Genomic DNA, 12,825 nt, shown 5'->3' on the forward strand with positions numbered 1-12,825 from the left:
AATATGATTATCAAAGGAGAGTTGATTGTCAATCACTATTCCCAAATATTTAATACTATCAGATCTTTCTAAACAGGTACATTCACATGCGTTGCGTACTTTAGAGTTAAGACATAAAACCGAATGTGCTCGAATACTAAAATTTACTAAAGATGGTTGTCCAGATCGTAAAATTGAAAATGTTAAATATTTAGTTTTCTCCGCATTAAAGCTTAAAAGATTCTTCTGTAGCCAAGTCATAACCAAGTTAAAGCCTTGCTGGGCGTTGTGAAATACATCACAATACCAGCTCTTCCCCCAAAATAACAGTGTAGTATCATCTGCAAATGTGATAATTCTACCATTAGTCATTTGGAGATTGCAGAGTTGGTTAATATAAATAAGAAAGAGCGTCGGACCCAATATGCTCCCCTGCGGAACTCCATGCTCAACTGATAGAGGTGGACTAATGTGCTCACCGATTCTTACGCACTGTGTTCTATATTTAAAGTAATCCTGGAAAAGCTTCAGCTGAAGACCACGAATTCCCAGCTGTTCCAGTTTCTTCAAAAGAAGAGGTATGGACACAGTGTCGAAAGCCTTGGCGAGGTCCAGAAATATGGCTATGCACTTCATTCCATGATCTAAGTTTGACACAATACAGTTGTTAAGGTCAGCTACTGCATCAGAAGTGGATTTTGCTTTGCGAAAACCGTATTGATTGGTTGAGAGTAAATTATTAAGTACTAAATATTTTATCAATCTATTATTAATCAATCGCTCTAAAATTTTGGAAAAGGTAGGTAATATCGATATTGGTCTGTAGTTACTTATAACTTTCCAGTCCCCTTTTTTATATACGGGGATTATTACCGATTTCTTAAATAATAAAGGAAACTGGCCACTTGAGAAAGCTAAGTTACAGATATGGCACAGCAAATTTGAAAATATTTCCTTGCTCTGCTTCACTACTGTCGAAGATATGTTATCAAGACCAGAAGAACCAGTATTTTTAAGAGAATTTATTAATCTTACTATTTCTTCGTGATCTGTTTCAAATAAGACAAAGGAAGATGCAGGCGTTAGGGGACATTGAGGCTGTGTGTGTAATACAACATTGTTTGAGCCTGAAGGACACAACTCTATACAATCTACAATATTCTTTCCCATACCAACAAAAAACTCATTCACCTCCGACACTGCCTGTATAGGGCAACGCGAGATAGACAACAACTCCCAAGCTTCTGAATTTTTAGTCTTTAGGTTTGTTATATGAATGGTGATTAAAGCTAAGCTCCATGCTTTGGAATAATTAAAATTTAAATTAGATAAATAATTTATATACTACGGCAATGTACACATCGCCATCTAGCCTCAAAGTAAGCGTAGCTTGTGTTATGGGTACTGAGATGACTGATGAATATTTTTATGAATGATATACAGAAATAGTAAATACTTATAATATACATATAAACACCCAGACTCTGAAAAACATTCAAGCTCATCACACAAACATTTTCTAGTTGTTCGAATCGAACCCACGGCCTTGGACTCAGAAAGCTGGGTCAGTGCAAACTGCGCCAATCGTCCAAATTAAAAGACATACATGTAATTATTTCAATAGTGTTCATTTGAAATCTTTAATAATATCTAAAATAATAATAAGTGAAAGTTGTTTCGCGAATATATCTAATGTATTTCACCCTTGTTTCGCGAATACACCAGTTAACTTTAATCGCAAATAATATTATGGTAATGCATGGTCACCACACATAATATGTGTACTTTAGCGATCACCTATCATTACCCGTGATTACGCTCGCTCGCTTAACGCCTGATGAAGAAATTTTCTTTGGAATATTGAATATAAATGTTGTTGTACATAGAATTAATAAAATACAACGGATCCTTAAAATATTATCACTAATCAACATTAATTACAGATCATTCATTAATTGTTTTATTGGATAGAAGCAGTCGTTACTTTGCGGAAATCCATGATATATTATCAAAATTAAGCTTAATTTGCTATACTCCGCGAAAAACAGGAGAATCTGTGTGGTGTAATTTATAATTTCTTCAATCCTTATAATTCACACCAAACAGATCTCAACAATTATCTCTTAACAATATATAATGTCTTAACAATTATTCATTGTAAAGTCAACATCTCCTGAGGATGCTCCGGTTTCGGAGCGAAACGTGCGTTGAGGGTATATTGCCGAAGATCTGTTTTGTGTGGAGTATAAGGATTGAAGAAATTATAAATTACACCACACAGATTCTCCTGTTTTTCGCGGAGTATAGCAAATTAAGCTTAATTTTGATAATTAATTGTTTTGTTAAACAGCGAGGTTAATGACAACGTAGATTGGAAGCAGCCAGCTACGCTCTCATCTCCCGCACGATAGAAAAATAATTGTAAATGTTTATGTCGGAAAAGAGCAACTACTGAATTTCCTGTCGGCTCTTCTCGGTAGAATCCGAACCGATTCATGATGTTTCAAAAGTGCTTATAAAGTAGACCTAAATTCAACTATGTCTAATTATCTATTTAAACATAGTTGTGCGTAATTAATTATTTCAATGAGCCTATGGTTGCTAATGATTGATGATTTTCTCAGTCGTTCTTACTAAAAGTTTACACAAAAATATTACATTTCAATATATTTCAAGTAATAAATTGTGTTCATGATTCGTTAATTTATTTCTGATTAGCAATATTTTATAGTAGTTAGACTTCCTAACTTAACTAAAAGAAATGGAAAATACCTTTGTGATTATAGATTATAGATATTTGAATTTAATTGGGTAGCTTGAGTAAATTAGTAATATGGTTTAAAAGTACGTGCTGAATTGGATACACGTGATCATAATGCTGTGTCCGATTGCCGATAAATTGTAGGAAAATGACGAAATACTTACGACATGCATACGTCAAAAATACTTTTTCGCTGAATAGCATAATATGCTTAGAACCAGAAAGTAGATATTTTATTTATTGTATTTAAGTCGGTCTTGACCTTACCTATAGCGCTGTAGTATGTTGGTCTCAATATCAGACACCCTTTTTGACCGACTTCCTTCAAAAAAAAGGACTAAATTCGGTTGTTTTTTTAAGTATGTCCAGTCATAACTCTGATATTTACAAATGGATTTGCAAAATTATTTTTTGAAGGAGATTTATTTCGAAATGGTCCCATAAAAATTTCATATAGATCTGTTGAAGAGTGTCGGAGAGAGAAAACGGAACTCTTCAATTATTGACACCAAATCAACCGCGATTTCTGCTATCGCCTAAATATGCATTGTTTACGCAATCACACAAAATATCAGTTGTTTTTTATCGTTAACAAATTTCCCTTGTATATATGTGAGTGCGTTTGTGAGCTCGCGAAATTCCCGAGTAAAGGATTCTTTTAAGGCGTGACGTTCAGCGACCCATAACTTTGACGTTTCACAATCAATAATTGAGTATCTTCGGTTACCAAGTGTTTTCCCAAGTGAGGAATGTCTATTTAAATTATACCTATTTTACGCAATCACACAAAATATCAGTCGTTTTTTTACGTTAACAATATTCCCCTTTTTCACAAATAATCACAAATAATCTTGCAAATAGCATTAAAGGATTTCGTATATAAAATTTCTGTATGAAGTGTTCTAACTATATTTTTCAGCACTGAAAAGATATTTACGAGCGACTTGACTTGAGCGACTTGAGCTGTAATGCCCTTTCTACATTGCGACACGTGAGAATAGATTTGAACTCATGTAATGGCACGTATAATTGAGCATGAATGAAAAGTTATACTTTGTCTTATGTGTTCATATCACTTGTGTTGCGCTAAATTCGTTTAGATGAAGAGTTTTAAATGAAGAATGTAAAAATAGAAAAGATTGTGTTTAAAAATATGTGAGTGCGTTTGTGAGCTCGCAAAATACCGGAGTAAAAAAGATTATTTTAAGGCGTGCCGTGTTCAGTGACCCAATCTTTCCGGTACCAAGTGTTTTCACAAATGTGGAAAGTCTACTTATATTATACCTATTTTATGAGATGGGATTAGTATAACAGGACCTTTGTCCAGGAAAAAATCACGTTTAAGAGCAAGACAAGGAATCATGAAGACGAGCCAAGACTTGGGCGGTCTCTTGAAGGGACACAAGAAATTACTAATCGAGAAATCTGTATCGGAATATGCTCGACTCAAAAATTGCTGGAGTATCTGATTACTTTTTCTGAAATTTTGGAAAATAGATATTTTAACTATGATATGTGTTCTTCTGCTATACGTTCTTTATTTTTGCGCCCATATGTAGGATAAGCTTTCGGTTTTACCGAATAAATAAATAAAAAAGGAGGTGTTTCGAAAATGAAATAGGTAATTTGAGAACGGAAAAACCTTATGATACAGAAATCGTGCAATATAGATTTAAATCTCATGTTACGAAAATCTGCAAAATATTAGGTATCGAAAGGATTGCATTCTTAGTATTCGATGGTGATGACACTCGAGATAAACATGACCTTTATAATCTGTTTATTTAGACTGGGACAAGGTATTTTTACCTATATGTTAATCAAATATGTTTTCAGCTAGGTCAGTAGTGTGAGGGGCATATTATGTTTAGGTAACTGTATTGAAATCGCAAATTGTTTGCTTTTTAATTATAGCTGATGAGTGGCGCCTAAAATTATTTTATAACTAGCAGTAACCTGCGATATACGAACTACGTGAAAGTTTTCTGCTCATGTTAGGCCTTCTTAAAATAGATGAATTTTGTAATTTGAAATTAATATAAAAATAGTATATACAAGTAAAAAAAATAATGCGACTCTACCGCTGGTTTGGTTTTGGAACGCTAATTCTACTGAAAAGAAGCCGAAAATAAACTCGGCTGTTTAGTACATTCTCATTATTATACTTTAAAATAATGAAATAAGTTTTAAAGTGGGTCCACAATTGCCAGAGAAAAGGGTGAATAAACATAAAAAATACACGATATTTTTGCAATGTTTTTTTTTACTTTGTGACTCGATTGTAATGTTTGTTAATATAAGGGTGATAGATATTTGTGGCAAGTCTAACAGCTTCAAATAATAATTATCGGGTTATGTTCTCGTTATTATATTATGATAATTATGCTATGTAATCTTAATTGAGTCTTCTTGTTATTAAATATCAATTAGCAATAGATTAGCGAATACATCGTTCATGGCTCTTTAATATTTATTAACATTTCCATACTGTATAATGTCAATTATACAAGTAGGTATCTCTCTACTTTAAGGTTAATGATATAAAGATTTGTTGTCCTAATATATCTGCGTTTAAAAGTCAGTAAGTTTCCACAACTTCTTTAATGCCCATAACTAAGACAAATCTAACGACATCTTGAAATTGAAAAACTAATCAGAAAACATTAATCTCCTAAACTAAAGTCCAAATTCCAGTACGAATCCAAGCCATACTAACGGATTGTCACCTATTACGTGATCGGTCACTTAGCACTTTGTGATCTCAGAACTATTGGAAACAGGCCTGCCAATACATCTGCTAAGAGCACGCGAATAACGTACTAAGCTAAGCTAGCGAAGAAATCGCGAAAGTACTACAATAAACACTTCACACTATTCTGACCTTTATTTTTAGGACTACTACAAACTAATTTGCTAGCACATCACGTCCATCTTCGCAAAGGTCGAATACGCAAGCCTAAGTTTAGTAATTTTATGACTTAGATATCGATTAACAGTGTTGCACGTATAACTGACGAGATAAGAAAGCATAGACACTCAACGAACGATAGTGAAACTACGCTAAGGCGTATCTCTCTGTGATCAGGAACCAGTGCCGACAAGCGATTTATCGTTACGGCACGATGCTGTGTAGACACCGATTAAGGGTTTGGGTTTGATATTACTGCCATAACCCCTACCGGTTAATCTTCTACTTGCAAGCAACTTGTAGAGGAATAAAAAAAAGGCCCTGGGTAGACAAAACAATTTAAGTATTGAGTTTTTCTGTCAAGCAATTTTCAGTATCTGAAGGTAGTTTAAAAGTTTACTTTACGTTGTCCACCCAAGCAGCCGGAGTTGCTTTTATCGCTCATAGATGAAATAGGTTGAGAAAATATTAATTTTAGAAAATAAAACTGCTAAGCTTCTTGCTGACTTCTTCTCGGTACACAGTCTTTGGCATTTTCAAAGTGCGTAAAATAAATTATTTTCAAATACAATATTAAATTTTCCAGCTAGTTCCGGTAATCAGAACTCAGAAGATTCGTGGAATAATCAGAGCTACCGATAAATCGCATAGAGCTACCAAGTTTAAGTGACCTGCACATAAACCCCGAACCTTAGGGTGCCGAAACCGAACATAGGTTTGGGTAGATCGCCTAACACGTTTGCAGACAACATCCAACTAATTTACAATATACATTGCCATTAAATAAATGAATTTGGAAATATTTTCATCATACCTATATTTGACAGTGCACGTAAGACGGTTGTTTTAATGTTTTTTTATAGGATGATGAGTTGGCGCTTTGCCAACCAAGAAGAGGCACGACAGTTTATTAAACCAGTACCCCTTATCAGTTCCTAGCATCCTATCGGGACGCGAAATCATAGAAACATTTACCTTTCTTCCTCACTGCTGCTACCGTTAAGAAAAGTTGGAGAAAAACTTTAAAAAATAAACTTAAATAATACTTTAATTAGTCTTAACCCTTTTGATTGATATCAAACGCATGACCTCCCAACATTGATGCATAATACTAAGCCAGAGTAGTCTGCGGGTACAATAAAGTGAGAGAGATAAATAATAAAAATTTTCTTCTATTTATCAATGTCTCACTATATAATCATTTCCGCATTTTTTAATTACAAAGGAATTTCGACTAATGAAACGTTGCTATCTTTCCAAAACAATTGTTACAAACGTGTTATCACTTATCAGGCGTGTGTGTGGCCAGCCTAATCCTACAAATAAGGTAGTCTCAAGATAACGTTATTAAAACGTAGTCTTAACTGGACGTCACGAACGGTAAGGTTTCTATATTCAGACTATCAGAATCCAAATAAAGCGTAAAAAGGAATACTCTCAAGCCAATTTAATGAGATTATAAAGACCCTAACATAACGGGCTTGGTTGCCTACATTGGATCTTAAATCGTTTTTTTCATCGTCTACTGAACAAGGATAAGTGGTTTAAGGGTCTATGGATGTACATTATAAAGAATAATTCTGTGTTATGATACCGCCTAGATTGATATCAATAGATGGATGACTAGTCTCTACCATAAGTGTTGTATTAAGACTTCATAAACCCATTACCCGCCTACTACACAGCACGGGTCTACTCCCATAATGAGAAGGGGTTAAGGCCGTAGTCCACCACGCTGACTCTGTGCGGATTGGTGCACTCTAATTGAATATACCATATGGATATTATTATGGAGATTAAAATCATTATCTTATAAAAATTAGAGTTTGGTTATCTTATATATACAAAAGAAAGTTGTGTTAGTTACACCATTTCTAACTCAAGAACGGCTCGACCAATTTTTATGATATTTGATTTTTTCGATTCCTCTTAGACCTAATTAGTATAGAAATATAAAATACATCAAAAAAAATAAATGATCCGCGATACGAAATTCGCCGCGATAGCTAGTTCTAAATAATTCTAAGCATTGACGAAATAGAAACCTTTTTTTTTTTGTTAAATAAATAACGTAGCATTTTACGCACCTAGAAATCTGCGTGCAATACTCATTCATTTTTTAGGTATTTCACCTGAAAGTGAAAATATTAGCAACTGACCCAGAAACACTTTCGCAAATATAGATAGCGCTTTATCAATGTTCAAGTACCGTGAAAATTTCCGATACACTTGCGCTAGATTACTTAGCTGAGGTTGATATGTGTTCAACTGTAAATAATGCGTGCGGTCAGTTTGTGGGTGATAAGCTCAATGGCATATGCGGCGACCTCCAAATACTAAGATGCGATAATTGAACTGAATATGGAATGACCTTTATGGACAATTATGCTATAAAAGAAGTAGCCTGTGCCCAATAGTGGGTCACTTGCTAGGCCGGTGTGGTAATATAAATTTATAAACTCAAGTAGTGGATGCCAACAAATCTTATTGTGTATTTCCGATATCACATGAGATTTTTTCGCGGAACCTTTGCCCTTTTACAGAAAACAAGCTCCAGGTTACAAGCAAAAAAAAGTCAAAATACTAAATGAAAATAGATAATCTATCTTGAAAAATTTAAGGCCTTTCAATACAAAATTTAATTTCACCCGTTTGGCGGGATTACTTTCAAATACCTACTGTAAAAACGTTCTTTAACTTTTGACGAAAAGCACAAATATGAAGTAACATAGATTTTAATTAAAAATAACAGGGTTTTATTACCATCATATTCCCTTTTTTAACCCCCTTAGCACAAAGGTGCCCCGTAACATTTGCTCAAAGTTACATAATACTAGTTATTTAATATTTATTTTATGGGTATATGTATATATGCACCACCTAACTATTTTCTTCACCTGTTTTTTATCTTCGCCATTGGTTGCCTGGAAGAAATCTATATGAAGCAATAAGGCCGCCAGATTGTATACGTTGCACAGTTTCTATGTACCTTTTGTGGTGTGCAATAAAAGTATGTTCATTCATTCATTCATTCATAGTACGTACAGCAGTTGGGGCTGTTTGCTGTCTTTCATTAGAAAATAATTGCCCTTTAGTGGTAATTTCGTATATGTTATTCTTAGTGGTCCACAATCAGTGGTCCTCAGTAGTTCTATTTGGAGGTGGTAGAATCCTCCAAATAGAACTCTAAAGAAGAAGAAGAAGAAGATGAAACACTTTATTGCACGTGCGAGTATAACACACAGGAAAAGAAACAGTAAGGAGTATACAGTAAACAATGTAGATATGCAAAGGCGGCCTTAATGCTGCAAGCAATCTCTTACAGTCCTTGTTAGAAAGGACTTTGTAGAAGGACGGAGAGGCGCGATAATTAAGATGCTTACCGTTTTACAAAAGGTAACTAAATTAGTATAACTCAAATAAGATTTAATGAATGGACGGTTAGTAGGGAGAAATGTTGTTTTTATACCTTTGACGTTTTGTTCACAATTCTAATATTTATATTTAGAACGTCTAGCAATCACTTACAAACTGACTATTGGAAATAATACTGCTTTTACCGGTTGATAAAAGCCTCTAGGAATATGCTTTATTTAATGGAAAATCTGAAAATGGCACTACAGACTGGAAAACGAAAATCTGAGTGAAAATATTTTGAAAGGGCTTCGAAACACATTTATTTTGGTTGCGAATTATATTGCTTATTGATATTATTATCGAAATCGAATTCATTATTAATTACCCGTGCTATAGTATTGTGCGAACAAATTACAGTAAATATTAATTAAACAGTATTTACACAGCTGTAAATATTGTTAATAATTATAATTTTAATCATCTTGTCCTTACTAGTACACGTATAAAGATCGTGTTTTATTAACTAACTGAGATGAAGTTTATTAAATTAAAATGATAAAAATATACAATTACCATAGTTATTAATTCTTTATCCAAGCGAGAAGACGAGCGTTAGTTTTAAATATGACATGTTTTGACGTGTTAACGATTATCGTTCGAGTTTATTTTAACCTAAGACATTCTACTAATGAATGTGTGGAAATAACGATAAGTATCTAGATGGAAAACCCTTCTGTTTTTATTATTGGTAGGTACTTAATGCACCTTTAAAAGTCATTTTTGGTAATTATGATTAATTAATTTAATAAAAATATCTTCATTGTGTAATATCTATTACAGATAAAGTTTGTACGAAACCTAAGCTTATAGAAAAATCTTATTATTATATTAGGGATTACATAAACGATTCAGAAGATCGTGTATAAAATTGCTCTAACATCATAGCTAATTGATAGCTAGTATCAAAAAAAAATCGCTTAGTTTGTTGAGGTCTCTTCCTAGACCAGAGCGCGTTTGGTACATTTCCTAACTTTCGTGTAAAGTTAACGAATCTAGTTATCACCGTCACCTCAATAATATAACCTTATATATATGATCGCTTCATAAGTGCCTGTGATAAAACTTTCTGTTAAGTTAAGAATTTAAGTGTTTGGTTTTAAAAAAAACGTAAAAAGTATATATTCACTTCACAAGTGTGAACATTAAAGAGTAAAACTTTGGTAAGTATTACTTACAAAAGTCCCCGTGAAATGCAATATGGCTGAATAGTGACCGCGTCGCGGTAGCCTATGCTTTCCCACCTGAATATGACACCGTTTTCACACTTTCGAACGGTCCTACAGCAACCGTTCATAAAACCTGGAAAAGAACTTAAACATAATCTAAATAGAACTTAAATTTGCCTAAACAGATTTGATTTGAACCCTCGGTTGGACGGATTAGCTGAGCACGGTCGACCTATTAAAACGATCGATTGTTTCCTCATTGTAGCGTTCAGACTTGCCGGTTACTGTAATAAGTAAAAAGTATAGCATAGAATTCATATAAAACTAAAAAACTTACGATGTATTTTACTCCTAAATGTTTTTTGGACAAACAGAAAGCTCTACGTATTTACGCATTCCTCAGTTGTGGGTAGCATCATAACATCTTATCGGATAGCTTACTATCGTAGCTTGATATTGATTGTTATTATTGGTATCTAGATATAAACACTTTCATATTTCATACTATATCAGCAACAGTAAAAATAGTTACTATTTTATCTCAATTTTTCAACGATAAGATTACGTCTAGTTGGATATAGTTGCAACAATTTTTGATAGGCATCAAAATAAAAAAGGTGGGATAAAGTCTACGATCGTAGTTCAAGAGACTGGCTTCGGAACACTAGTAGGTTAATAATCAATATCTGTATAATGAGATGTCGATAGACTGGCGCCATTAACACCACAGAGAAAGTTCTGTTGAATAAGAAATCTAATTTAAACTGCCCGAAACCTACTAAAAGAGCAAAATATTAAGGAAATAACGCAACTTTTCTATCCTTTTTGTCTCAATTTATTTCTATAACTTTAAATAAAGTTGTAAATTATTATAGTTTATATCTTATTTTTTCGTATAATGAACCGGTAGTAAGCAAAAGTTATCTCGGAGTCATAAAAACATTCCTCGTTGGTAATTAAATTTAATATTAAGAGGTTAAATAAATTATGCGATAAACGGTTGTGAACAAACTTCTACAATTGATATTTTTTTCTCATTAAAATATTGTGTTTACTCCATGATATTATTTTATTATAATTAGGTAAATTTACTTGCTAAATAAAACATTGGTGGGATACATGAGTTTTATACGTCTGTCGAAGAATTCAAGTTTTCAATAGACAACGGGTTGCTGAGTTAGGATTTTATTTTCCAAATTCATCAACATAAACTCATCTCTTGTTGCCGTTGAGCACAATAGTCAATAGTTTTCGTGTAGACAGCGATAGTCTTGATGTTACCTAGGCAACTTAATGCAGACCCTTCTAATCACTTATATTTAGAAAGCTCATGCAGTTAATCCGCGAACGATTAAGAGGGCTGCTAGTATCTGAACGTGATAAAATGAGGAGATCCGTGGAGAAATAAGGGTAACTGACATTGTTTAGGTATTTTTTATTAATTTAACGACCGACAGCGAAGTGGTCCGCGACCCTGCTCTCTGTGTCCAAGGCTGTGGGTTCGATTCCCACAACTGGAAAATGTTTGCGTGATGAACTTGATGAATCTTTTTTTTTCTCGTTTTTCTGAGTGGTGAAAGTGTAAAGGTGTGTAAGTTTCTGAGTATAAATAAATAAATAAATAAATGAATGTTTTTCAGTCTCCAGTTATTTATCTGTATAGGTATTATAAGTATTTATGTATGTTATTCATTAAAAAAATTTCATCAGTCACCTTAGTTCCCATAACACAAACTACGCCTACATTGGATCTAGATGGTGATGTGTGTTTTGTCGTAGTATATTTATATATTATTTATTTATTTAATTTCCATGCCGAATAGGCAACGGGCAGGTCACTTAGCTCGGAGCAGGTCGGGTTGATGTCGTGGTAATAAGGTAGCGTCTTCGTAACTGTCAACTTAACGTTCCGAGACTTTACATGACTGTCCATTCTTTGATTTGATGATTATAATCACGAATGATATTATGTATGCAATTTTCGTCCCTATTGTGTATACAGTACATCATCATATCAATCCATTATCGGCCCACTACAGAGCACGGGTCTCTCACAACGAGAAAGGTTTAGGCCTTAGGCCGCGGATTGGCGGAATCTACACGCCTTCGAGAACATTATTGAGAACACTCATCCATGCAGGTTTCCTGACAATGCTTTCCTTCACTGTTTGAGTGAGTGATATTTTAATTGCTTTAAACGTACAATAATTAGAAGAGTTAGAGATGCTGGGATTCGAACTCGGCCCCCCAAAAGTGAAGCCGAAGTCCTAACCACTTGGCTGCCATCGCATAATATATCAAAGTTCTAACATAAGCTATGCCACTTTTCCAGGTGGTGATCTGCGGTGCGGTGCCGTCGATGGTTCGATCGGTTCGCCTCTTCAACCAGTGCTCGCACACGTTCGTGAACGTGTTCCCAAACGGCACTGTTATGGCCCGTTACGATGGAAACGACCAACGTAAGTTACATGTAAATTAAATTTCTTACTATTTATCCGAAACATACTCATCCTTACAAACTACTAGCTCATGCCTGCGTTCTTTGTCCGCGTTTAATACATTGGGTACCATTTGTTTTCTTGGGGTAATCTTCT

At 34.1% G+C, this 12,825-nt stretch overlaps 1 protein-coding gene across 4 annotated transcripts in view; it reads left to right on the forward strand.

Annotated features, from left to right (window-relative positions):
• The window catches only part of LOC120629855, a 155,394-nt gene that overhangs the window by 115,039 nt on the left and 27,530 nt on the right, over nucleotides 1-12,825 (forward strand). For all 4 annotated transcript variants that reach the window (XM_039898924.1, XM_039898926.1, XM_039898925.1 and 1 more), the window contains one exon: nucleotides 12,564-12,690. In XM_039898924.1, the coding sequence (XP_039754858.1) occupies nucleotides 12,564-12,690 (127 nt within the window). The remainder of the gene's footprint in view (nucleotides 1-12,563; nucleotides 12,691-12,825) is intronic.

Source organism: Pararge aegeria, chromosome 15 (genome assembly GCF_905163445.1).
Source record: "Pararge aegeria chromosome 15, ilParAegt1.1, whole genome shotgun sequence".
In the NCBI taxonomy this organism is placed as follows: domain Eukaryota; kingdom Metazoa; phylum Arthropoda; class Insecta; order Lepidoptera; family Nymphalidae; genus Pararge; species Pararge aegeria.